At 35.8% G+C, this 26,130-nt stretch overlaps 1 protein-coding gene across 21 annotated transcripts in view; it reads right to left on the bottom strand.

Annotated features, from left to right (window-relative positions):
- AKAP9 (A-kinase anchoring protein 9) overlaps positions 1 to 26,130 on the bottom strand; it is a 160,158-nt gene that overhangs the window by 93,502 nt on the left and 40,526 nt on the right. For all 21 annotated transcript variants that reach the window (XR_011539500.1, XR_011539501.1, XR_011539503.1 and 18 more), the window contains 7 exons: positions 18,727 to 21,114; positions 15,171 to 15,384; positions 13,195 to 13,274; positions 10,809 to 10,947; positions 9,989 to 10,074; positions 3,042 to 3,156; positions 2,383 to 2,581 (listed from right to left, as the gene is read on the bottom strand). Coding sequence is in view for 8 of the 21 variants with exons in the window: in XM_070617462.1 (XP_070473563.1) it covers positions 2,383 to 2,581; positions 3,042 to 3,156; positions 9,989 to 10,074; positions 10,809 to 10,947; positions 13,195 to 13,274; positions 15,171 to 15,384; positions 18,727 to 21,114 (3,221 nt within the window). In the remaining 13 variants the exon portion in view is untranslated. The remainder of the gene's footprint in view (positions 1 to 2,382; positions 2,582 to 3,041; positions 3,157 to 9,988; positions 10,075 to 10,808; positions 10,948 to 13,194; positions 13,275 to 15,170; positions 15,385 to 18,726; positions 21,115 to 26,130) is intronic.

Here is a 26,130-nt window from a genome sequence, read left to right as displayed (position 1 = left end):
GAATGCTACTTGAAATACTATAGCTGGTTATAAGAGAGTTTTGCTATCTACCTATTTTCTTTTATATCAGAAAACCTAGAGTAGTGGTTTCCAAATGTCAATCTATGGACTGCCTGCATCAAAATTATCTTTTACAAATACAAATGTCCAGGGTCCATCTCAAAGCTATTGAGTCTGATTCTCCAAACGTATAATCTAGTAATCTGTAATTTTAAGTATTCAAAAAATAATATTAAATTTCAAAAACCTCCAGTGTTTCTGACGCATGGTCAAGTTTGGGAACCACTGATCTCAAATAAAATGGAAGACTTATAAGGTTGTGCCAATGCTGGGTGAACAATTCTAAAGCCTTCACACAGATCTTGAATAAAACAAAGAGAAACAGACCACTTCCAAAGAAGTGTGGACATTCAGTATTCTGTCTCCAAAAATAAAAACTGTCTTGAGCTTCCATTAAAAAGTGCCTATGGAGACATCAATCCTAGAATAGCAGAGCCAGCCAAAATTAGATCAAATCTCTGAGGGTTTTATAGAGCTAAATACTATACACACTTCCCAACTACATTAGAAACTGTTCATTCATTTAACAAATATTTATTGAACAACTACTATGCATAGGGAATTATTACAGGGTTTGGAAGACATCAGTGACTTAAACAGACAAAAATCCCTACTCTTACAAAGCTTGAAGTCCACAGGAGACAGACAATAAACAAAACAAACAAAAATAAACTCCCTTCTAAATATATAGACTTGTTTTTTATTTTATATATATAAAACAGATAATAGCAAGTAATATAGAAAAAATGAAGCAGGAAATTAGTACACAGAGTTCTCACACATGATTTTAATTTAAATAGGATGATCAGGATAAGTCTCATGAGAACATGACATTTAAGTAAAGATCCAAAGGAGATGAGTGTGTCAGGCATACAAACATCTGGAGAAAGATCATTCTAAGAAGAAATGGCAGTGAGAAGTCTCTAAGGAAGCAGCATGCTGACACTGTGAGGATCTCAAGGAGGTCACGTGGCTTGAGAATAGTTAGTGACAGGCAAGTTAGCAGGAGATAAAGTCAGAGAAGTAACAGGGACCCATCATGGTGGACCTAGTAAGGCACTGTAAGGACAGAAGAGCACTGGCATAACACGATCTGTCTTAAATTTTAAAAGCAAAGCTGGAACTGTGTTGAGAACAGACTTTAGGAAAGAGTTAGGGTGGAAGCAGGGAAATCAGGTGTTGCAGTAACCCAGGTGAGACATGATGACGGCAGGGACCAGGGGACTGGTGAGAAGTGGGCCAGTTTGGATGTATTTTCGAGGTGGAGACAACAGGATTTCTTGATAGAGTGGAAGTGAGATATGAGAGAAAGAGGAGCCACCACAGATACAGATGGCTGCAGAAGGAGCCAATTTTGAGGGGAAGATTCAGAGCTCTATTTTGGACATGGTGAATCTAAGAATTAGACAACCAACTGGAGGAAGTCTAGCCATAACTGGAATGAATATATCTTACATTCCTGTGTATTCCACACATCACAGTAGCAAAGACTAGGCATACAATAAACAACAAACACATGCACATTGCCTGATTTGATCCAACAGCTTAATAATAACCAGTATCTTTATAAAATAAGGGTGTAAGTAAAATTCCTATAATAAAATGTCTTTGGTTTACACCAACTTTTATTTCACACATTTCAAAGACAAAGAATTATCTCTTGCTCTTATTTCTTTATAATGCTACCTCCCATCTATTTCAAGCAACTCTGCCTTAGTTACACTTGTTTCTTAAAACAACCATACTATGATTGTTACTAAGCTACAAATACAGTAGTCTCCTCTTATCTGCAGTTTCAGCTTCTGTGGTTTCAGTTACCCAGTGTCAATCATGATCTAAAAATATTAAATGGAAAATTCCAGAAAGAAATAATTCATAAGTTTTAAACTGTGCACCACTCTGAATAGCATGATGAAATCTGGTGCTGTCTCACTCCCTCCAGCCCGGGACACCACCTCACAACGCCTATGTCATTCACTTCACTTCATCTCATCATGCAGGCATTGTATCACCTCACATCATCACAAGAAGGGTGAGCACACTAAAATAAGATATTTTTACAGAGACCACATTCACAGAACTTTTATTATAGTACATTGTTATAAGTGTTCTATTTTATTATTGTTGTTGTTAATCTCTTACTGTGCCTAATTTATAAATTAAACTTAATCATAGGTATGTATCTATAGGAAAAAATATAGTATATATATGTGGTCTGGTACTATCCACAGTTTCAGGAATCCACTGGGGGTCTTGGAATGCATCCCCCATGGATAAGGGGGACTACTGTACTACTGAATGAAATTATACGTAGGTAGTTACCTTGGCTGAATTGTGGACTCACTCATAGCTTGAAGCCTTTCCTGCAAACCATGGATCTCTGCCTCATAGTTTTCCTCAGTCTCTTTCAATTTCTGCTGCAAAGAGGATATGAGGTTTTCTAATTCTTGAACTTGTCCTTCAAGTTGTTTAATTTTTTCCATATCTTGCAGAGTAGATAACTTGCTTTTATGACTGACATCTAAGTTATATGAATAGAGAAAAACATATATTTCAATACAAGTTTCTTAGTGAAATAACACAATCATTTTTGTGTGTGTGCAGAGAATATTCATTCTTCTTTGAAACAACGTTTTTTAGTACTAATAACCCAGGTTTCAATTTAAACTCATTTGACTGATGAAAACATGATTACAGGAATTCAAGATCCTTTCTTCTATCTTCATGGCTGTAGTACCCCTAAATTTACCCATTTTATGTTTTTAAATTGAAAACAATTTAGAATCACAGAATGTAAGAAGAGGGAAAGGATCAAAGAGCTAAGTGGTCCAAACGTTTCATTTTAAGGATGAGAAAACTGAGACCAGAGAGGTTATAGTGAAATGCCCTAAGTGACCAGGTTGGCCCAAATTTTAAAGGAAAAGATCAAATTACTGAATATTTGGTATAGAAACACATTACAGTATATAATCAAAATTTACCAATGTCTTGCAAATTGGTCATCTGAGAGTGGGTTGATAAAAACTCTGTTTCCTCATTTGGTAGGTTTTCTTCTGCAAATTCAAGTTTCACATCATCTGTCTGCTGTCCCTGAAGCTATTGAAAATAACAGAAGAAAAGCAGTGACGTAGATACATGACCTCAAATTTTTAAAACTAGCAACTTTACATTTAAAATGTTTTTTTCAAAATCACCTAAAATTGTGACACTCTGATACAAATATTTTCCCTTCCAAGTTACTCCAGGCTTTCTTTTGACACAGTAATTCACATCCCATTCCCTTTAAACGACTGAAATCATATTAGAAAGTATAATGTTCTTTCATATCCACAAGAAAGTTCATTGTACTGCAAAAACAGAAGCTGCACAGAATTTTGGTACAAAGCTCACCACATTTATAATATTACTTGGTCTTTGAAATTTCAACTCATACATAGTAAATTTTATATTATCAACCTTTGATAACATAACTGTTATTAATCTCTGGATATAAATTATGTACAACCAAGTAACTGACATATGGTATGCTGCTCTTCATACAAAAAGAAAGAAAATAACAAAAACAGATAAATTTCAGCTTATTTCCTTAACTATTAAAACTAGGCAGCAATACATCAGATCCATATGTGTTTTAATTTAGTCATTCATCAAATATTCAGTCATCATCTACTATGTGGTCAGCATTGTGACAAGGGAGTAAGAATATAAAAATCAGTAAAAATATGGTATATCTGTCCTCATAGAATTTATCAACTAGTTGAGGGAATAAAATTAAACAATTAGAGACGGGCTAACCTATAAAGTCTGACCATAAGGGCAATAACAGAGAACACTGATGTGGGTCTGAGTAACTACGGAGGAAGTCAAATTTGACTTGGGCCTCAAACATTTTGGGCAATGATTAGGAAGGGCTATAAGAAGAAACACTAAGAGCATTTGTGAAAAAATGACCAATGCTAGGATTAGTGAAGACAATGGTCTTGTTGAGAGGGGTTTAATTTGGATAAGGATGGGGGAAATAATGCTAGATAAATAAGACAAATGTAGATTACACAGCAACTTAAAAGCAAGAGGAAAGAGTTTGGACTTGCTAGACTAGATGAACAAAGGATCCTGCAGAAGCAGGCAAGCAACAGGATAAAAGCCATTTCCCGTGAAAGCCATTTCACTTGGTTACTCCTTTTATCAAGTCCTCTACGTCACTCCTATCCCCTGAGCACATTTCAACAGAGGACCTTGCCTCCCACTTCCTAAAGAAAATAAAGCTCATCAGGTAAACTCTGCAGTTGCCAGCTCAACCTTTCTATATCTTCACTTCATTCATTCAGCAAACATTTGTTAAGCCTTTACTATGTGCTAAACAAAACACTGTGCTAAGAAGAGGAAACAAAAATAAAGACTGATTCTGAAGGGTTTAGAATCTAGTGGAAAAGGCAGAAGAGTAGACAAATAATTATAACAGCATGAAAAATAATGTGATACAAACGCAAGTTTGTACAAGGAGCTATGGGAACAGAAAGAGAAACAGGAGGGTAATCAAATATCAAAAATAACAGAATCAGATAAATGCAATAAGCAAAGGCTTGTACTGATGCTAAGAGCATAGAGGAAGAAATGTTCAAGTCTTCCTTAGAAAGACAGGTAAAGATGACACAAAAGTAGTAACATTTGAACCAACTGAAAGAACAAGTAGGAACACATCGGGCAGACTGAAGGGGGATGGGCAGTGTTAGACAGACAGAACAGCAAGCAAAAAGACCCAGGGGTGTGAAAGATCAGGGTGTATTTGGGAAACAAAATATTTTAGTACAGCTAAAAGGAGGAGGATTCGAAGATGAGGCTAACAGGTTAGGCAGTGATGCACTATAGTGCTGACTCTGACCCCAACCAACGTTTGGGATGCCACTGTAGTTGTAGCTAACTTACCAGGTTAAAACGTGAAATTCACTTTTTTACACATTGTGCAGAGAAGAGTTAGAGCAGTTGTGCGACTGCCTATCTCTTTAGAAAGGCCGACTTCGAAGTTTGGCCCTTGGCCAGCATCTGGGAATTTACCTGGTAAACAGTTCCCTACACTAATACAAAACTTTCCCTAAATGGTAAGAGTGTCTCATGTCTAGACTATGCAAACAATATGGCTAATACTGAACATATGCTTTCCTTCTGGAAGTCTGGATTTTGGTATGTTCTAGGCAGAGGATGCCTATGTGACTAATACCTGATTAAAAAAAAAACGAATTCCTGGGCTTGGGTGAGCTTCCTTGTAGACAATACTTAGCACATACTGTTAGAACTTACTGCTATAGGAAATGAGTGAGTCCTATGACTCCATTAGGAGAGGATTTTAGAAGTTTGTGCCTGCTTTCCTCCAGACTTCATCCCATGCATCTTTTCAAACCTTTTCAAGGCTGATTTTGCTTTGTATCCTTTTGTTGTTATAAGTCCTAGCCTTGAGTACAACTATATGTTGAATCCTATGAGTCCTTCTAGGTAATCACCAAACCTTGGGGTGGTCTTGAGGACTCTCAACATGCCTATACTCTGTGTCCCATTATATAGACATCTAAGGTACAAGTTTCACTGATACAGGGAATGAAAAAAACAAGTCATCTTGGCCTTGTTTCTCTCCTTTTTCATCCACATCAACTGACTAACAAATTCTTTAGATTCTTCCTTAAAATATCTTACAAATTGTCCCTTCTTCTTTCCTGTCTCCCTTTGCCACCTCCCTAATTAATCTTCCTAAAAGTTCAACTTTATGATATCTAGCCGATGATGACAAATTTCCAACAGCTTTTTAAAGTCTACAAGAGTCTAGTCTACCATTCAAAGTGTGAAACAGTCTATCCTTTGTAATCTGAGAGTCTATTATTCTCTCAGTAATATTTCCCAAATATATCACACTCACACCTCCCAGACTTTGACCACATCACCTCTCCCATCTGGAATGCTATTCTCCCTTCTCTTCCTTATCTAAACTTACACATCTTTCATGGTCCAATTCGAGCCCCAGTTCTTCCAGGAAATCTTAATTATTTGCACTTACACTTATCTACCTGTTTGCTTAATTCCAAAAGTACTTCTCTTTTAAACACGTAATAAAATGTTGCCTTGGAGACTTATTTTATATATGTAGATCATACTCCCTGAATTAGTTTATTAAGTTAATTGATTTATAAATTCCTTCAGTCTAGTGACTTTATCTTGTATACTGTTTTATTATCAGTACATAGAACAACCTAGTATATAATTAGCAAATAAAAAATACTGGCTGGATAACTGAATGAAAACAAGGGGGGGGGGTGTGTGTGGGTGTGTATCTTACATTTCTTTTGTACTCCCTTCAGAGTATATTGCAGTATGATGGAAGATCAAGAGTTAGGGGAGAGAATTGCCTAGGATGATCCCCAAGTTACTGGTTGAATGTCATTCTTCAAAACTGAGAAGAGAGGAGAAGCTGGTTTAAGGGGAAAAAATTAATAAATGCAAATTTCATTATGATTGAGACATACGTAAAGGATATTCGAGTCCAGATATCCAATTAGATATATCAGTGCAGCTCAGGAGTAAGAACTGACCTAGACAAGGAGCTCTGGAAGCCATGAAAGTACATGTGAGCAGCATACAGCATAAGAAAAGGATCAAGTACAGATCCTTGGTGACTATAAACAGATTGGGCAAAGCCCAAAATGAAGGCTTAAAAAGCCAAAGAATTGAAATCACAGAAGCTAAAAGATGGAAATATTCTAAGAAAGCAGCAAATACTACACTGTCAAAAAATAATAGAATTAAAAAGCAAACTAGCTCGAGATACACTGAGCAGGCGTTTATACCTAAGGTTGCAAAGTAGAGGCTCGACTTTAAATTCAGGCTACAGACGTGCTCTTTTGGGGACCAGTTTTCCTTGTTTGTTTCCTTCTAATTGTTTCCCAATTAAAAAGAATCTTTTTATTTTTAACACTTCTCAACATTTTTAAAAGCAAAAGACTTGACATAAAATTGATAAAGTGAAAGAATGAGTAACACTGAGTTCCCACTCCTACAGGTGGCAACAACAGGGTGAAGCTGAGCAGATTCTGCCCTCCTTTAGATAAGGTATGCTTTCTCCAGGTTTCATTTTTCCAGCTTTCACTTGGCCGTCTTCATTTATTTTATGAGCTAAGCTCATGTAGGCATTACATTGAGATCTCTGACACACACGTCTTCCTTCCCCATGACTCAATTAAGATGATAGTGAAGAATCTCTAAAAGGTTTTAATCCATTATAAACAAGAAAACAAGAGCCCAAGAGAGATTTCATGCAATTGCTGGAAAACAGAAAGGCATGGAGTAGTAGTGATGTCTCAAGGTGAATAAAGCAGCAGCCTAAAGCACACATGAAGAGCGCCGCAGTTACAGGACACAGTTTACTTGCCTAGCAGAACCTTAGAAAGGCCCCAGAATCAGAGAGAGATTCATGACCGGCAGGAAGCAGATCAGAAAACAAATACATTGACCTTTAATTAATCACAGTACAGACCTTCATCCAGACTCAGCCAGCTAAAAGTCTGGTGGCAGGCAAAAGTTCTTCTCAAAACAAACAGAGAAAAGTGTGTGGGGGAGAACTAAAGAGGCTAGTGTGGGTGTTTGTGTTCCATTAAAAACTCTCCCACATTCTGGTATTGGGGAAGGGAGGTGTGTCTCTCATCAAAGCAAACTGTTCCTGCCTCACTGTGCTCAAAGGAAACAGGCAAAATGACAAACATCACTGTGGATTACTTCTACACTAGGTAAGCCCTCCTACACTATGTAATAGTGTCAATTATGTACTGTCATATGGAAAAGTAACATTTTTAAAAGAAAGAAAATGAAGAAGGAAGGTAAGAAAGCAGAAAGTAAATATGATAATTAAGAATTCACTGGTGACCTCTGCCAAAGAAAGTTCAATGAAGTGTATGCTGGGAGCTTGTTTACAGTGGGTAAAAGAGGGAGGGGGAGAGGAGATGGGAAATTCTGGCTATAGTCTATTCTTACTTTCAAAGAATGTGACAGCGAAGAAAAAAGAGAAACAGAGACAAAGAGAGATGATGGATTGAGGGAGGATTGGTTATATTCTAAATAGGAGAGTTGTAAGGGAAGTACAAGGGGAAGGAAGGACATAAATAGAGAAGAATAAAGGCAAAGAAGCTGAAAACACAAAAGGGAGGGAAGTAACAGGTTTTCAATCCTAGAGAAGGTATAAGGGGATATTAACAAAAGCATAGGAAATAAAATAACCTTGGTTATGAAAAGTGATAACTTCTAGGACAGAAGGAAAATAAACTAGGGCTTTTGCAGATTTAAAGAAATACAAATGGTCTAGAGGTAGCAAATAAACAATTTATAATTGATAGCTCTGATACTTGCAAAGAAATAGGAGATAAGGCCAACTGCAAAGAAAAAAGGGGAGGAAAAGTAGAATATATGACTCAAGGAAAGTTGTAAAATTGAGGAATATCTACTGAGGGAACTGTGAGAGGATGAGTGATCACATAAAAGAACTGTCAAGTGGAGCTGGCCCTGTGGCTAAGTCGTTAAGTTTGCATGCCCTGCTTTAGCGGCCCAGGGTTTCGTCTGTTCAGATCCTGGGCACGGACACCACACTGCCCGTCAAGCCATGCTGAGGTGATGTCCCACATAGCACAACCAGAAGGACCTACAACTAGAATACACAACTGTGTACTGAGGGGTTTTGGGGAGAAGAAGAAGAAGAAGGAAAAAAAAAAGATGTTAGCTCAGGTGCCAATGTTTAAAAAAAAAAGAAAGAAAGAAATGTCAAGTGATCTTGAGGGTCCAGCTGAGGCCAGAGACCATAATATGTAGTGTCACCAAACCACATTGCCATCTGATTTTCTTAGCAGCCCTCAGAAACACCAGTATGAGTAGAGAAGAAGGGTTCTTGGAGGCAAGACAAAGGCAGCAGAAAAACAAGAAATCTAGGCTGCTAAGGGTATTGGTAAGAAAATGGTACAATGATTCTGAATATGGTTCAACATTATGGCTATGAAGGGAAGTAGAAAGAAAAGTAATAATTGCAGGAAAATGTAGAATTAAAGGAGGGTTTTTATCTATCCACCTGCCCTATTACAGAGGTACCTATAAGATACTGGGGTAGGTTTACAGGTTTTAGGAAAGGCTGGATAAAGCTGTGCTACACTACACAGAAAGTGAAAGAGAAAGCTAGAGAGGGAGAGGGGAAAGCAGAAAGGGGGAAAATGAAGAGCAGAAAGGAGGAGGAGAAGAGAAACAGGAAGAACGAGAATTTCAGCCAAAGCATCCATCCCTCATACTCCATATAACTTTCACTGCCTGTCAATTAAATCTTTCACATCTGTCCAAGCATTTTTATAACATCCAAAAAAGAGACATAGAACTCTTGTTGGATTTTTTTCCTAAAACATGAAGATTACAACACTTATCTTTGCAAATATATACTGTTTGTTACCTTTCTGATACAGTGAATAAACTATACTATGCCATCTACACTCTTACCCAGTTTTCTATGCACACATTTCTAAAACAACTGCTTTAAAGGAATCTGACATATATAACACTGTGTGAAACTAATCAGCTATGTTCTAAACAACTAATTACTGTTTTTCTCTAAAACAGACCCATTGCTTTAAAAACTGTTGCACGTAAAATTCAATGTAACTGTTTCACAAAGTTTACAATTTGACATTTTATATATATCTTTTACTTTACCATGACTTCAAAAACTCTCTAAAGGGGTAAACAGTATTCAACTTGCAAAGATTCCTTCAGCTCACTATACTATAAATATACGTCACTTTTCCTTAATCTCGTTTTTCATGTGCACTTATTTCAGAAATTCTTGATCAAGCAGCTTACAAAACAACAGGTAATACAATAAATGCAAACATTATAATACATTTTCCATTTCACACACCTTACTTAATTGTGTCTGAAGTACCAAGAGTTTGTTGTATTCCTCTGTTACTTTGTTGAGAAGAGTTTGCATATTTTCTTGAAAGTCTAGATGATAAACAAACAATTATAATAATTTCACGCCACAGCAAAAGTCTGCTTCTTTCAATAAGCATTACTCATCTACTCATCACTTCAGAAAATTGCCTGCTAGAAGTAAACTTCACACACTTAGTAACCAAAAATTTAATTCTCATTAATGTGAAATATCTGCTACAAAGATAGCTTGACAATTTCATGTTAAAATGTTAATTTCTTTTAGAATTCATTAATTTGCACACATTTTGTTCATTATTCATACAAGTGGACAGGGGTAGGAAACACTTTATCTGTGAAGGAACACAGAAAAATTAATTGAAGTTGCAATTTAGAAAAATAAACTAATATGGGAATCCTATTAAGAAAGATAATTGTACGTCTTCTTATTCTTTTTTAAAAAATAAACCACTGATATAAACTTATTCAACAAATACAATAACCTTTAAAAGTTTGGATCTATGGTATGAAATTAAGGAAAGAGTTATGAGGAAAAAGATGAGAGTATAGGGATAAAGAGGGTAAAGAGACAAAGACACTTGATGGCTTTGGTTCTCTTTACATCACAATTATTGCATTATAAAAATAAAAATGTATATTAAATATAAGATTTCATGAATCTGAAACAAAGACAAGATATTAAGATGATAAACTCAAACTGGCTGAGTGATTAAATCATGAATAAATGTAAAAGTTTATCATCAATTAAGAAAATCACTGTTCAATAACGTGGTAAGCTTTATTACCTTGAACTTCATATCTATAATCTTGCAATTCTAGTTCTTGATTTTCAGAAGTGTGAACATCACAATTCTCTCTCTCTTCTCCATCTACCTCACATTTTAAAACAGGAGTATAACGTTCACCAAGTACGTTGCCAAAAGTCTGTTAACAACAAAATTAGGTGTTTTATAGAACCAAAATTTTGATTTCTCCCTCTACAGATCATTAAACATTATTTTCCTATATGCAAAAGCCAGTCAAAATGGCACAGAAAAATCAATAAGAAAACACTCTTCCATACACCAAATCAATCTGCAAAATGAATAATCAAGTCTAAATCTTTTTTTCTATATATAGGACATGAAATTCTTCTTATATCAGGAAAATAGTCATCTTCATTGTACAAAACTATAATTTTTTCTGCTTCTTTCTAATAATGAAAAGTAGAATATCTTGTACTTTAATCTACCACTTTCTAGCTTGGATCCTATTCTAACGTTATCTCTGTAATGTCAACTACCCTTGAAAAAACACCAGAAGACAAGGACAGAAGTCCAAAAACGATGACTAGAAAGTAGTCTATAAAGTTCTAGAGAAATTATAATATATGAAATAGGAGATCACACTCATATACTTTTCTATAACATATGAGAGTAGTATTCTGTGGTTTATATACACAAGAAGTTAAAAATATTTGACACATTATTCTGGTTTTTCTCCTGAGAAAAAGACAATTCTGTCATCATTTAAAAACAATATGTCTCCTAACTGTTTGATAAGCCCTCTAAATTAGTTTTACCTTTGCCCCTCACACTTAAAACTTAAAAACTAAATTGTTTATTGCTGCTGTTTCTTAAGATATGCTTAAAAGTTAACTATACTGTCAATTAACAATTGAGTAACTAAATTTTCAGCACTGTCCCTAAGACAGAATTTTAACATAGAGTTGGTAGAAACCTGAAGGATCACCCAATCTACAGATGAAGAAACAGACTCAGAACGATGAAGTAACCAGTCCTAGGCAACATCAATGATTAACGACAAAACCAGGTTTCATAATGAATTCCAAAGGACCCCTCCATTACAACAAGTTGCTTCATATTTCAACTTGAGATTAGGGCTCAAGTAAAAACAACAGTGGAAGAAAAGAAAGTATAAAGTCAGCTTACAAACGAACTTTTGTGACTTGGGCCCTCTTTCCGTATTTACTGTCAACAATGGATATGAAAGGACAATGCCTGAACCCTTCAGCAGAAGTAGAGGCTGACGAATGCCAAATGAATAAAGGCCTTCAATGTGGTTATTTCTGACTTTTCTTGGATTTTTTTGCAATATGTTTTTGAACCATTTTATCGGTAATCAGAATTGGTAAAGCAGCTTTATCTGTACCAACTAATACCACCCTCCTCCTCCTGCAATTTATAAATACACAGACTGTGATGGAGATCAGGGACAAGCCTAGGCATATATTTTATTGTGAACTATTTCAAATATGCAGAATAAATAGTTTATTACCTAGCTTTAACAAATACTAATATTTTGTCAAATTCTCTATATTTTTTAAAAAATTAAACATTACATATAGATTAGAAACTGTCTGTATTAAGTACTGCTTACCCATTTCATTCGCCTCTCTCTCCACCCAGGTGACTACTCTAGCATGCATGTTTTTATACTTTTTTCTTTTGAGATTTACTGGTATTAGTACAGATATCAACAGTGCTATAGGGTGTTCCATTGTATGGATATACCACAATTTGTTTATTCATTTGCCTGCAGATGGAAATCTGAGTTGTTTCCAATTTTTAACTTAATATAGACACTCTTGCAATGAACATATCTGGTTGTACACATATGTAAGCCTCTCTAGAAGTAAATGCATGGGCTGTGAGATGTACATATCTTCAACAATATACCTTGCCAATCTGCTTCTCAAGGTACTGCTGTCCCGCCAGCAGTGTATAAGAGCAATTTCATTCCATTTTCACAAATACAATTATATTTGGTATAATTACAGTTTTTAGTTTTTGGCAATCTTCAGTCTGAAATCACATCTCAGCAGTCTTGTGCAAGCTCCCCACATGTCATCAGATTCACTCAACTACCTAAGTGGGCAGGGGCAGGAAACAGACCTGCTTGAGGCTCTATTGGTCCGTTGTTTTTAATTAGGTATAACTTTTGTCTGTTCTACTGCTGAGACAATTTACCTGACTTTTTTTTTGTTTCAAACTGATTATCAGGAAAAATTTAAATGCTCATTTTAGACTTAAAAACTCAGAAATATTTTCTGATGTAGCTTTGAAGTAAGATAGTAGGAAAAACCAAGTTGGATGATTCTGCTTATCAAATTAGCAGTAACTTAAAATTTAGCATTTCTTGTTTAAAAGTACTTTTTAACTAATATCTTACCTGTGCAAAATAAGAACATTCTTCAGACACTGCCTTGCGAAGTTTCCCAACAAGCACTTGCAAAGACTTCACTTCATCACCTAATAGAACAGATACTGCTTTAAAACATTCAATTTACATACTGAAGTACTATATCATATTAAACCTACGTCAACTGGAAGCTTCCCTGCAATAAGATTAGTCTTAAATTCTTTCTTTCTTCCAAAGTTATCTTCCACTGCTCAATATAACTGTCTCAGATAATTTGTAGGATTTTCTATTTATATCCTATGGAATGGTATAAAGCAGTAACTTACAAATTTTTTAATTACAATCCAAAACAAGAAATACATCACAAATCATAACCTATTATATACATCCATGTAAAACTGAAACAAAAATTTCACAAATCAGTATTTATTCACGCTATGCACTGCAAGGTTTTCTGTTCTATTCTTTTATTTATTAAAAAAAAAGTGCTGGGCATTACTCACCAAACTGATCATCACCCATTAACGGACCCATTAATTTATTTGTAGTTTGAAAAACACTGGACAGATTCTATCTGAGGAGGATAGCCATAAAAACACTTCATACTTAAAACCTTATTACATTCCAAAAACAGAACTCCTGAAGTGAAAAAGTATGGTATTCTTATTCAAGCTACTCTTTAAATTCTACTCTGTTCAACAGAGCAATTCCATGGGACAAACTTATGAACCACCTCATTCCCAAAGGCAGATGTGTCATGAGTGGAGGCCTGGAGATGTCTTAAACAGAAGTTGTCTAGTTAATCAAGTGGTTAAATAATTATTAAAGATAAAAGTTAACTGCAACGAGTCTTCCATTTATGATTCCTTACATGCTGTTGCTCCCTATAAGTGCCATGTTAGTCTTGTGGCTCACTCTACAGTCTCCCAAGACATCTCATTCTTGTTCTTGGCCTCAAATGATCTTTTTATTTCCAAATCTTTATCTCAAGCCTGAATTTCCCTCTTGCCTTTCAGACTTCTACTTTCAACTGCCTATTAGACACCTCTTTTCCAAAGTCAACAGGCATTTTTAAATCAATATGTTCCAAACTGAATTAATTATTTTCCTCACAAATCTGCTCCTCATCCTCTTCATGACTGGAGTCACCCTCAATGCAGTGTACCCAAGCTAGAAACTTAAGGCTCATTCTCAGTTCCTCTCCCTTTTACTGCTAATGTTAACTGAAGACTACAGCCTACCTCTTTAACTCTTAAACTTTTCTTTCCTTTCCACCCTCAGTGACATTTTAGTTCAACATCTTATTGTTAACAGAACTCCTGTCAAAGTTGTTTAATCGGTCATCCTATCACTAATCACCTCCCCCAACTTGCCCCAATGGTGTCATCTTAAAATAAAAATCTTACTGTTACTCCCACTATTTAAAATCCTGCAGAAGGTCTTATCACCAACACCATAAAACTTAAACAGGTTTCAGTCAAGATATATAAGCTTTTTCTGATCAAGCTCCTTCCAATCTTTGAAGCTTTATCCTCCACTACTTTTTCACATACCTTGAACTCTCAATTCTCCAAAATGGATGCAGTCTTTCATACCTCTGTGTTTAAGACTCAAGAGACTTCCCTAAAAATTCCAACCTCCCTACGCCTGCCTGCAGTCTTACTCTCCTCATCCTCTATGAAGTATGAGTACCTTCCTCCTCTCTCTGTCCATTCTTTCTATTCATTCTTTCATTATAGAAATTGACCTATTGTTTTCTAAGAGTTTATTTTATATTGCTTTCCCACCAGATTGTCACTTCCTGGGTGAAAATGATTCAGTGATTTTACATTTCTCAAGCGCTTAAATGAATGTTCAATGGTTATATGAAGAAATCAATCCAGGACTGGGATATATAGTCATCTTCCTCTATGGGTTCTAAGACAAGGACAGAATCATGGAATGGTGGGCTCTAAGTGATACTTATTTGCTTCACAGTACTTAGAATTTTCTTAGAAACCATTTACCTGTTTCTTGTGTTTTTATATTCTGTAGCTCTAGCTGGTGCCTTTTCTCAAGTTCCTTGATCTTTTCCTCTTGGGCAGAAATAAGCTCCTCTTTAAGACTGCAAAGAGCTTTACCTTTTTCATTTTCCATAAATTCACGAATCTGATCCACATGAGTTGAATAAACCAGAGAGAGGCATATACGTTGAGCTTCCATCTGCAGCCTTAAATCATTCTTAAAGTGAATGTACATACACATTAGAAAGTTTTAAAACGACAAATCAAATAATTCAACTTCCATTTTTTTGCATATACTAACTACAAGAGGGTATAGACATGAAATTATAGTTCAAAACTTCAAATAAGAGAAGTGAAGTCTAATTTTTTTCTCACTTTTCTTTCTGTTGCATTGATCTAATTGTCTCTTTCAAGGAAAGTAGCACAATATTTTCATTATCTCAAGTTTATGGTAAATTTTGAGATTTGGTATAGCTAGTATGGCCTCATCTTTGATTTTTGTTCAAAAAGAGTATTTTAAATATAGAGAAAATAACAACGTAATAAACACTGATATACTCACACCCCAAATTAGCAAACACAAATATTTTCGTTTTTTTTTTCATTTCTCTCCTCCCTACCCACTTCTTTGGTTTAAAAACAAAACTCAGGGGGGCTGGCCCCATGGCCAAGTGGTTAAGTTCACGCGCTCTGCTGCAGGTGGCCCAGTGTTTTGTCCATTTGAATCCTAGGCGAGGACATGGCACCACTCATCGAGCTATGCTGAGGCGGCGTCCCACATGCCACAACTAGAAGGACCCACAACTAAGAATATACAGCTATGTAGGGGGGGCTTTGGAGAGAAAAAGGAAAAAGAAAAAGAAAAAAGAAAATCTTTAAAAAAAAAAAAGAAAAGAAAACTCAGGGGCCGGCCGCATGGCCAAGTGGTTAAATTTGCACGTTCTGCTTCAGTGGCCCAGTGTTTCGCTGGTTTGAATCCTGGGCGCGGACGTGGCACCGTTCACAAGCCATGCTGAGGCGGCATCCCACATGCCACAACTAGAAGGGCCCACAACTAAGAATATACAACTACGTACCGGGGGACTTTGGGGAGAAAAAGGAAAAAATAAAATCTTGAAAAAAACAAAAGAAAACTCAGATAAAATTTAATCCACTATGTTCCCATTCTTCCTTCCCCAGAGGCAATCATTATTTGCAAATTTGTGGCAAGTCCAGTCCATTTCTTATACTATCACTTCTCAACATATCTATAAACAATGCACTATATTTTGTGTTAAGAATTTACATAAATGGTGCAAAATGGTAGTTCTTTTGCAAATTGCTCTTCTCATTCAATATGCTTCTGAGATCTATCCATGTAGATACAGATTAATTTATCTTAAATGTGGTATAGTATATAAGAATAGACCATAATTTGTCCATTTCCTTTCTGGAGTTTTACTGCATTATCTCTAATTTTTTGATATCTCAAAAAATGCAATAAATTCTTATACATATGCCCTTGTACAAGTATGTTAGTGTTTCTCTAGTGTAGTGTAGTGGTTCTCAAACTTTAGCACGCATCAGAATCACCTGAAGTGCTGACTAAAACAGATTGCTGGGCCTCTCCCCCAGAGTTTCTAGCTCAGAAGGTTGGGTGTGGGGCCTGAGAATTTGAATTTTAACCTGTTTCCAAGTGCTGCTGATGCTGCTGGCTAGGGACCACATGGAAAACTATCCAGATATATAATTGCTGGGTCACAGATAATGAACATTAACTGTATTAGATTTTACCAAATTATTATAATTATTATTATTGTTTTCATTTTTTGGTGAGGAAGATTGGCCCTGAACTAACATCCGTTGCCAATCTTCCTCTGTTTGCTTGAGGAAGATTGGCCCTGAGCTAAAATTTGTGTCCATCTTCCTCTATTTTATATGTGGGACACCTACCTACCACAGCATGGCTTATAAGTGGTGCATAGGTCCACACCCATGATCCAAACCAGTGAACCCTGGGCTGGCAAAGCAGAATGTGTGAACTTAACTGCTGTGCCACCAGGCTGGCCCCCCACATTATGATTTTGAAAACAATTCCAGATATTTAACAAAACATTAACAGCTATGCAATTTTAATTTCTTCACTCTATTTAGCTTATTAAAATGTAAGATATCTTTACATTTAATATATCATAAATGTGAATATATTAGAAGTAAAAAAAAAAACTTTCCTTTTTTTTTGTTTTTTTTTTAAGATGGGCAACAGTTGTTAGCTCAGGTGTCAATCTTTCTTTTTTTTTTTTCTTTTTCTCCCCAAATCTCCCCAGTACATAGATGTATATTTTCAGTTGTGGGTCCTTGTTGTGGCATGTGGGATGTGGGATGCCACCTCAGCATGGCCTGGTGAGCAGTGCCATGTCCGTGCCCAGGATCCGAATTGGTGAAACCCTGGGCCGCTGAAGCAGAATGTGCAAACTTAACCACTCGGCCATGGGGCAAGCCCAAACTTTCCTTCTTCTTCAAACTCTTTTTCTTCCACTCTCCCTCTCTCAAACTCAACTAAACACACTTTATTTTGTTCCTCAAACTCATCTATGTCTTCTAATTGCTCTAATTTGCATGTGGTAAGCTCCTCCCTGTCATTGAGACCTCAGTTCAAATATCAATTCCTCCAAGAGACCTTTCCTGACCCCCCTATTTAATACTGTCACCACCAATACCCATCAGTCTCTATCACATTATCTATTTTATTTTCCTTATAGGACTTATCACTATTTTTAACTACTCATTTCCTTGTTTACTGCCTCCCTCACTAGAATAACATGCTCATCGAGAGCAGGAATCTTCTTTCTCTTGTTCACTACTATACTTCTATATTTGGCAAGAGATTCGATAAATACATGGATAAATGAAGAAACATAAAGCTTTAGTTAGCATAATTACGCAAGATACCCAGTGGAATGTTCCTGTTATTTCTAATATCAGTATCTGGCAAATATGAAACATCAGGAGTGATCTATTTTTACTCATTACATGCATTCTTTAACTGAATTTAGAATAACACTTTCTTCCCTCCTTTAGGTAAAACAATACTCTGAGAAAACTCTAGGACTTAAATCAAGATTTTTTTTCAGGAAAATAGTTTCCTAACTACTGAACAACTATATAAAGTACTAAAAAGTTTAAGAGTGAATTTTCAGTTGTGGAACCTTGAAAATACCAGTATGAAATGAAACTCTGAAACCAATCTTTTTGATTGCAACAAAATATCTTTTCTAAAGCTCAGATGCTCAACAAAGTTACTTAAACTCTTGCTTTTCCAGGAAAATGTGAAATCATTACTACATTTTGTTGACTGAGTAAAATGTATAACATAGATTAACCAAAAGAAAGGCAACAATGTTTTAAAAAAAACAGACAAAAGAAATGATAAATGATAGGCTCAAATAAGAATTACATCACAGGGTTCACCTTTATCCTCTTGCAACGAGGTTAATTATGTTTCATGAACATGAAAACTTTTTTAGTATGAAATGTACATTTTCATTGTGCTTTAGCATATATAAATAAATAAACATACCTGTTCGGACTTAAGTACACTGAGTTCCTGCTGAAGTTTATCCTTCTCACTCGGTTCCGTTGTCTCAGGCAATGATTCGTTCGTTGCTGATGGCAAGTGACTCAAAACTAACTGTTCTTGCTTGCTTTCTGTTCCAATAGTCATATTTTCAAAAGAAATTTTATCTTCCTTCATCATTTTTGATTCTTCACCAAAATCTTTATTTATTTTAGAAATTGGCCCTCCAGACTCCCCGCTTGTCATAGTCACAACTCTCTCTCTTAAAGACTTTAACTGAACATCACAGACGTTTACATTTTCCGTCTTATTATGGTTAATTATGATTTCTAGTTCCCTACATCTCAATAAAACTTGCTCTTTCTCTTGCTTTAAAGATTTAACTTCTTCACTTAGAAAACTAATCTCACCATGTTTCTGTTTTAATTGTTCAGAAAGATCAGAGAGTCTCTCTGACAGTTCTAATTTTTCTCTCTTGGTTACTTCAAGTTTTTCCATAAGTTCTGTTGTATCTTTCTCAACAACCTCACCGATTTCCAATGGTTCTGCTATAAAAGCTTTGTCATCATCAATGACTGAACTTTTCATTTTCACTATAGTTGGATTTATTCTTTGCAAATGATGAAGCTCTTCACTAAGTGCTTTAAGCTTACTTTTATACTCTACTTCTTGTTTATTTTTACTCTCTTCTAAATCCATTTTTACCTTCAGAAGGCAAGCATAATCCTCCTGTAACTCCTGATAGTTAACTTCAAAATTTTTTTCAGCAAATGAAAAAGTGTTCCTTTGCTTTTCAATCTCTTCAGTTAGTTGAATACACTGTTTTCTGAGGTCCTCATTTTCCTCTGTAAGTATTTCTATTTCTTTTTGACAGCTACAGTCTTTGGGTTTGGACTTAATGGAATCTATGAAAATTAATCTTTCTTCTTGGTTAACAGGAGTATATTTTTTCAACATGTCTTCAAGGGCTTTCTTTTCATCTTTAAGAATGCTATTCTCTGCTTCAAGTTGTGCAAATTTTTCTTGAAGGTCATCTTCTTTTTCTTTCATTTGTTTCTCCAATAATTCAGTTTTAAGTTGTAATTCTTGAACTTCTTGTTCAAGTGTACCCTTTTCCTTTTCTTCTTGTCTGAGTACTTCAATTTCTTTTTGAAGTTCATTGATTTGAAGAGTCATTTCTTCTGATTTTGAATTCACAAGGGACTGCTGTAAATCTTTTAGCCTTGAAATTTCCAAAATTAATTGATTCTGCTTAGTTATCAAATTGTCTTTTTCAAACTGCATGGTTTCTATCTTTTGACTCATTTCATTCTGTAAGCCATCTATCTGCTGTTTATAGTGAATACCTAAGTTATCTTTAAGTTTTTCAATATTTATTCGATGTTCAATTTCTAAATCTTCCTTCAGTTTGGAAAGTTCTTCTTCATGACTAAACAGAAGCTGTGTCCTCAGCCTCTCTAATTCAGCTTCTTGTGATTCAGCCATTCTGTCTAACACAGCATTCTTTTCTCTTTCTAACATTTCAAGTTTTATCTTATAATTTGTAACTTCTGCTTCATGTTTTAATTCTAGTTCCTTCCTGGATTCACATGCAGAAACAATCTCAGCTTTCAAATCTTCAACTGTACTAAGGGACTTATATGCTTCATTGAGTTTACTTTCTTGTTCAGCTATTGTCTGTCTAGCTCTCTGAATTTGGTCCCTTGAAAAGCTCAATTCTTCAAAAAGGTCTTTAAGTTGTCTCTGTAGAGCAGACTTTTCTCCTGAAATTACTCCTAGTTCTTCCTTGAGTTTTTCCTTTTGAGAGTTAGTATCTTGCAATTTTATATTCAGTTCATTTATTGCCATATTCATTAACTTTATTTGCTCTTCATTAACTGTAATATTTGGATACGATCTTAAAGCATTCTCCATTTCTCCCTTGTGTCGTGTTTTCAGTTCTTCTATCTGTAACATGTGTTGTTTTATTAACTCTTGTTTCATCTGCACTATCTGCTGCCCATACATCTCATCCAGCTCCGCCCGGAGTTGTTCTAACTTTCTTTGTGTTTCTTGTTCCATTCGTTGTAGAATATCAGTTTCAAATTGGCTATCTTTATGATTTTTCTTCTGAAGTTCTTCAACTGTTCCCATTAATTGTTTTACTTCCTCAGAACACTGTCTTTCTTTTTGCTTGGAATTAGTCAGCTCTAATTTCACATTTTTTAACTCTTGGTTCTTTTGTAGAACATGTTCTTGTAATTCTTCTAGTAATTTATCAGCAGCTGTTACTTTATCCTTTAGCTCAAGAGTTTTCTTTTCTTCTTCTATTATTTTTGTACTTAATTCTTCAATGATTGCCTCCTTTTCCTGTATTTCTTTATTTGAGCTTTCTACCTTTTTATCTTGTTCCTTTAGGAAGAAAAAATGAAAATGGCATTTTTAGTTCCTGGCAACTTACACTGCTTAACCCCATTACCAAAAGACTGACAGAAGCCTCCTTTTTACATAATTCTACAAGATGCAAAGCCAGCCCTAGCGCTTTAGTGGTTAAGATTCAGTGCTCTGATTACCACAGCCCAGGTTCGTATCCCGGTCAAGGAACCAGACCACCTATTCGTCGTTTGTCATAACGTGGCAGCTGCATGTTGCTATGATGCTGAAAACTGTGCCACTGGTATTTCAAATCCCAGCAGAGTCACCTATGGTGGACAGGTTTCAGGAGAGCTTCCAGACTAAACAGACCAGGAAGAAGGACTTGGCCACCCACTTTTGAAAAGACTGGCCATGAAAATCCCTTGAGTAGCAGCAGAACACTGGAAAAAGACCAGGCAGGGCTTCACTCTGCTGTATACAGGGTCACCAGGAGTTGGAATTGACTCAAAGGCATTAACAACAAATAAAAAGTAACTGCTGGGCCTGCCCCTCAATTTTTCCCAAGTCAATGAGACATAGGACTTGTGTACCCAACACTATTTGTGAGCAAATACTATAGCAGTGTTGGCCTTCTCAGGAAGAAGAAATTTTTTAAATTTTAATTAAAAAATTCAGTCAGATTAAATGTGTCTAAACCATTATATTTTTCTTATTAACTGCTCAACATTCTAAGTCATCAGTATTTTCTATAGCTAGTTAGAGTATTATGTACTTTATAGTTCTAGAAGAGAGTCCCAAAATTAAATCAAGGTTCCTCCTATGTGTTCTAGTGACTTGAAGGTGTTTGATGAGCGAGTGCTATGAAAAGAGAAAAGCAGTAACAAAAAGAGGTTCCTATAGGTCTGCCTTAACTTCATTCCTGGGCTAAGTGAATCAGAACTTTAGGGATATGCAATGCTTAAGTAGTTGAATCTCAAGTAACATACAAGACAACTACATCATTTATGGCATATCAGCTTGGTCCTGGACTTTTGGTTTAAATAGAAATTTGAAATACTTTTTCTCAGTTCTGATTTGGGACTCTGTTTTGGAATTGTAGATAAGCCTAACTCAGAACACATGCCAAAGCATATCCATAATCACATTCATTCACAGGAGTGTTATAGTACCAGAGAGTCAAGCAGAAGCTGCCAAAATAGTTAAGGGCAGTAATCCCAAGGACAAAGAAAGAAGTTAAAATCCATAGAATGGAACCGAATATACTTCAGTAAAATCACCTTCAGGAGACCGTAGTCCTTCTAGCCTAGAGGACTTAAATGCACCTTGTATTAACATATCTAAAGAAAGAATGTCAAAGCCTAGACAAAGAAAAGCCTCAGAGGCAAGTGTTGGCAGTGCCCATTCAAGTATAGTGAAGGGAAGAGAAGCAAGGTGCCAAGAAACTGAGAATTCTTATCTCTCTGGGAAAACCATACCTAATGTAGAAAGCAATGTACGGGGTTGTAGCAAACAGAATTTAAGAATTTCAGTCCACAGGTGTGACCATTCCTACTGTGAGATGGATATATCAGGTTATCACAGCCTAATGCTAGTGAACATTTTATTCCTCTAACATCCCTTGATCTCATGCTCACTAAACAACTTTCTATCGTTATAATTTGGCTTTTCAAATTCATTTGCCCATGGAAAGAAAGTAAAACCCAATGAATTTGAAGTATACAGGTCCCTGTGATAATTATTTCTCATTGCAAATTAATAATCTTATATTCAAGGTTTAAACATTAGCCTCTTGAACTTGGAAAATCTGAATTCACCTCTGAGATAGCCCAAGTCTCAGCTGAGAGAAAATAAAAACTAAACCAGATTGTTGACCCTATAAGTCAAAGGCCAGATTCTGCACTACATAAATTAACAAGGTAATGAATACTATTCTGTGTAGCCTCTTGAGCAAAATTCTGTCAGTTTTGTCTTGGTATCACATATCCCACCCAATGTCACCGTAAGTAATTATCAAGTGTTGAGTCCTCTTAAACTTCTGTACTAAAATATGACATTTAAATCAATTAAACTCTTTAAATCTTGGTGTTTTCACCTGTAAAACAAAGATAATATTATTTCCTCTATCTCATAGAATATGCTTGAAGTTAAAATAAATATATTAAGGTATTTTATTTTCACTGTGCTACATACAAACATATTTATGTACTAGTAAAAAGTCTAAAAGGTGTGTGAAACCTATAAGAAAGTAAAATCATTCATAGTGGTCAACTTCAGTTAAATTGTTAAGTAATTAGTCTTGAAAATGTTAATGCTGTTATAAAATCTATAACATTTCTATTTCCTGATTTTCTATGGGGGAAAAACCCTCATAAAACAGCCTCAATTAAGAATTGTCCAACACTGATATAACTGCAAACAAACAACAATAATTCTTCATTTAAACAACACAAATTCATGGTTCATTTTTCTTACTACCATTTATTTCAAAGTATATGGTTTTAAGCCACTTATTTTGTGTTGCAAAAAAAGACAGCCCTGTGAAACAGAACTGAGAGAGTGGGGAATAATATACTTCCTGCCTGGGACTACTGCATGATGGGAAGTTCAGAAGATTAGGACAATAAGAATGAGCCCAGAACTGTCAAGCAGTTCGGGAGGGACCAAGACAGTTTCAACTATCACCTTAATGCCCTAGTCCCTCAGCTTCTCTGATGGAATTACTACTCAGGGGGATTCATTCAAAGAAAAAAAAAAGGAGAAATTAAAAGATACATGTAATGAGGGGCCGGCCCGGTGGCGCAGCGGTTAACTTCTCGGCAGCCCAGGGTTCCCCGGTTCGGATCCCAGGTGTGGACATGGCACTGCTTGGCTAAGCCATGCTGTGGGAGGCATCCCACATATAAAGTAGAGGAAGATGGGCACAGATGTTAGCTCAGGGCCAGGCTTCCTCAGCAAAAAGAGGAGGACTGGCAGTAGTTAGCTCAGGGCTAATCTTCCTCAAAAAAAAAAAAAAAAGATACATGTAATGAAAGAGACTGATAATAAAAGTATTTTATTAATATTCAAATAAATGTTATTCCTCTTATGAAAATGAATTAGTTGAATTTCAATACTCTCAAATTACATTGCCTACTGAATATAATACAGTAACTATAATAAAATCCAGTTTCCAGGCTCTTCTAACCTAGGCCTAGACTGTCTTTCTACTCTTACCTCCCAGAAAGACTCCCTTTCAAAGACCACTGTTTTCTAGTAAATTATTTTTCGCTTCCTATATACATTATCAACATGTTTTAGCCTGAGTCTTTAAGCACACTCCACCCTCAGTCTAAAATGTCCTCCCCATCTGTCAGTTCAGATTCATAATTTATTCATAATTATTCTAAAATGTCCTCCTCATCTCTGTCAGTTCAGATTCATAATTTATTCACTTATTTACCAAGTAAGTATGGGTAGTTGCTGTGTGCCGTGCATTATGCCAATTGCTAAGCGAACAAAATACAATAAAAAAGGAATTGTTCCATAATATATAAAGAACTCACACAACTCAACAACAAAATAATACACAACCTGGTCAAAAAATGAGCAGAGGATATAAACAGACATTTTTCCAAAGACATACAGATGGCCAATAGCCAGATGAAAAAATGTTCCACACCACTAATCAACAGGAAAATGCAAATCAAAACTACAGCAAGATATCATCTTACACCTGTTAAAATGGCTGTAATCACTAAGACAAAAAATAACAAATGTTGGAGAGGTTGTGGACAAAAGGGAACCCTCATACACTACTGGTGGGAATGCAAGCAGGTGCAGCCACTATGGAAAACAGTATGGAGATTTCTCAAAAAACTAAAAATAAAAATACCACATGACCCAGCTATCCCACTACTGGGTATCTATCCAAAGAACTTAAAATCAATGATTCAAAGTGATTTATGTACCCCTACGTTCATTGCAGCACTGTTCACAATAGCCAAGACATGGAAGCAATCCAAGTGCCCATTCACCGATGACTGGATAAAGAAGATGTGGTATATACATACAATGGAATACCGCTCAGTCATAAAAAAAGACAAAATCATCCCATTGGCAACAACATGGATGGACCTGGAGGGTATTATGTTAAGCAAAATAAGCCAGACGGAGAAAGACAAACACCAGATGATTTCACTCATATGTGGAAGATAAACACACAGACAAAGAGAATAGGTCAGTGGTTACCATGGGAAGGGGGTTAGGGGGTGAGCAGGGGGTGAAGGGGAGCACTTATATGGTGATGGACAAGTAATAATGTACAAGTGAAATCTCACAATGTCATAAACTATTATGAACTCAATAAAAACACATACAAAACAAACAAACAGGAATTGTTTCAACTTACAGACCTACCTCCAGTCTAAAGCCTACCCTGAATCACTTCCCTTATGAAACTGGACCTGCTCAGAATTTTCCAAACACTTTTTACTACACTTGTCCTTGTTTTGTGGTGTCTTGTGCACGTGCCCTACTAAACCATGAGTTCCAGTGAAGAAAAAGCCCCATTTTAAGCGTCACTACCTCTTGCAAGGGCCTGGTACACCACAGGTGTTCTGTAAACATCCACGTGATGATTTTTAAATTACCTGGGTTGTAAGGCATGTCCATTTCATAATTTCCATATCTTACATTTGTACATATCCTATTTTCCTAAGAGACAGTCTTTAGAGTTGAAATCTGTGTCTACCACCAACTTATTACCTATATAGTTGGCTAATTTACTTCATCTTGCTTTGCCTTGGTGTCCTCATCTATAAAATAGGGGTGATAATGATAACCTCATAAGGCTGTTGTGATGATTCAATGAGTTAATGTGTGTAAGATGCTTTGAATATTGCCTGGTATCAAGTAAACAAAAATAAATACTAGCTAATATTTTTATTATTACCCAAACAATATTCTTGTCTTGGTAATTTCTCAACCTCTTGCAGAAGAACTTTCTAGGTTTATAAAAAGTACTGTATTATATGTATAGCCTATCCTCATTATTCACAGTTCCATATTTGCAAA

The sequence above is a fragment of the Equus przewalskii genome, chromosome 4 (genome assembly GCF_037783145.1).
Source record: "Equus przewalskii isolate Varuska chromosome 4, EquPr2, whole genome shotgun sequence".
NCBI classification, from domain to species: domain Eukaryota; kingdom Metazoa; phylum Chordata; class Mammalia; order Perissodactyla; family Equidae; genus Equus; species Equus przewalskii.
This window is presented reverse-complemented; position numbering and strand designations above follow the sequence as displayed.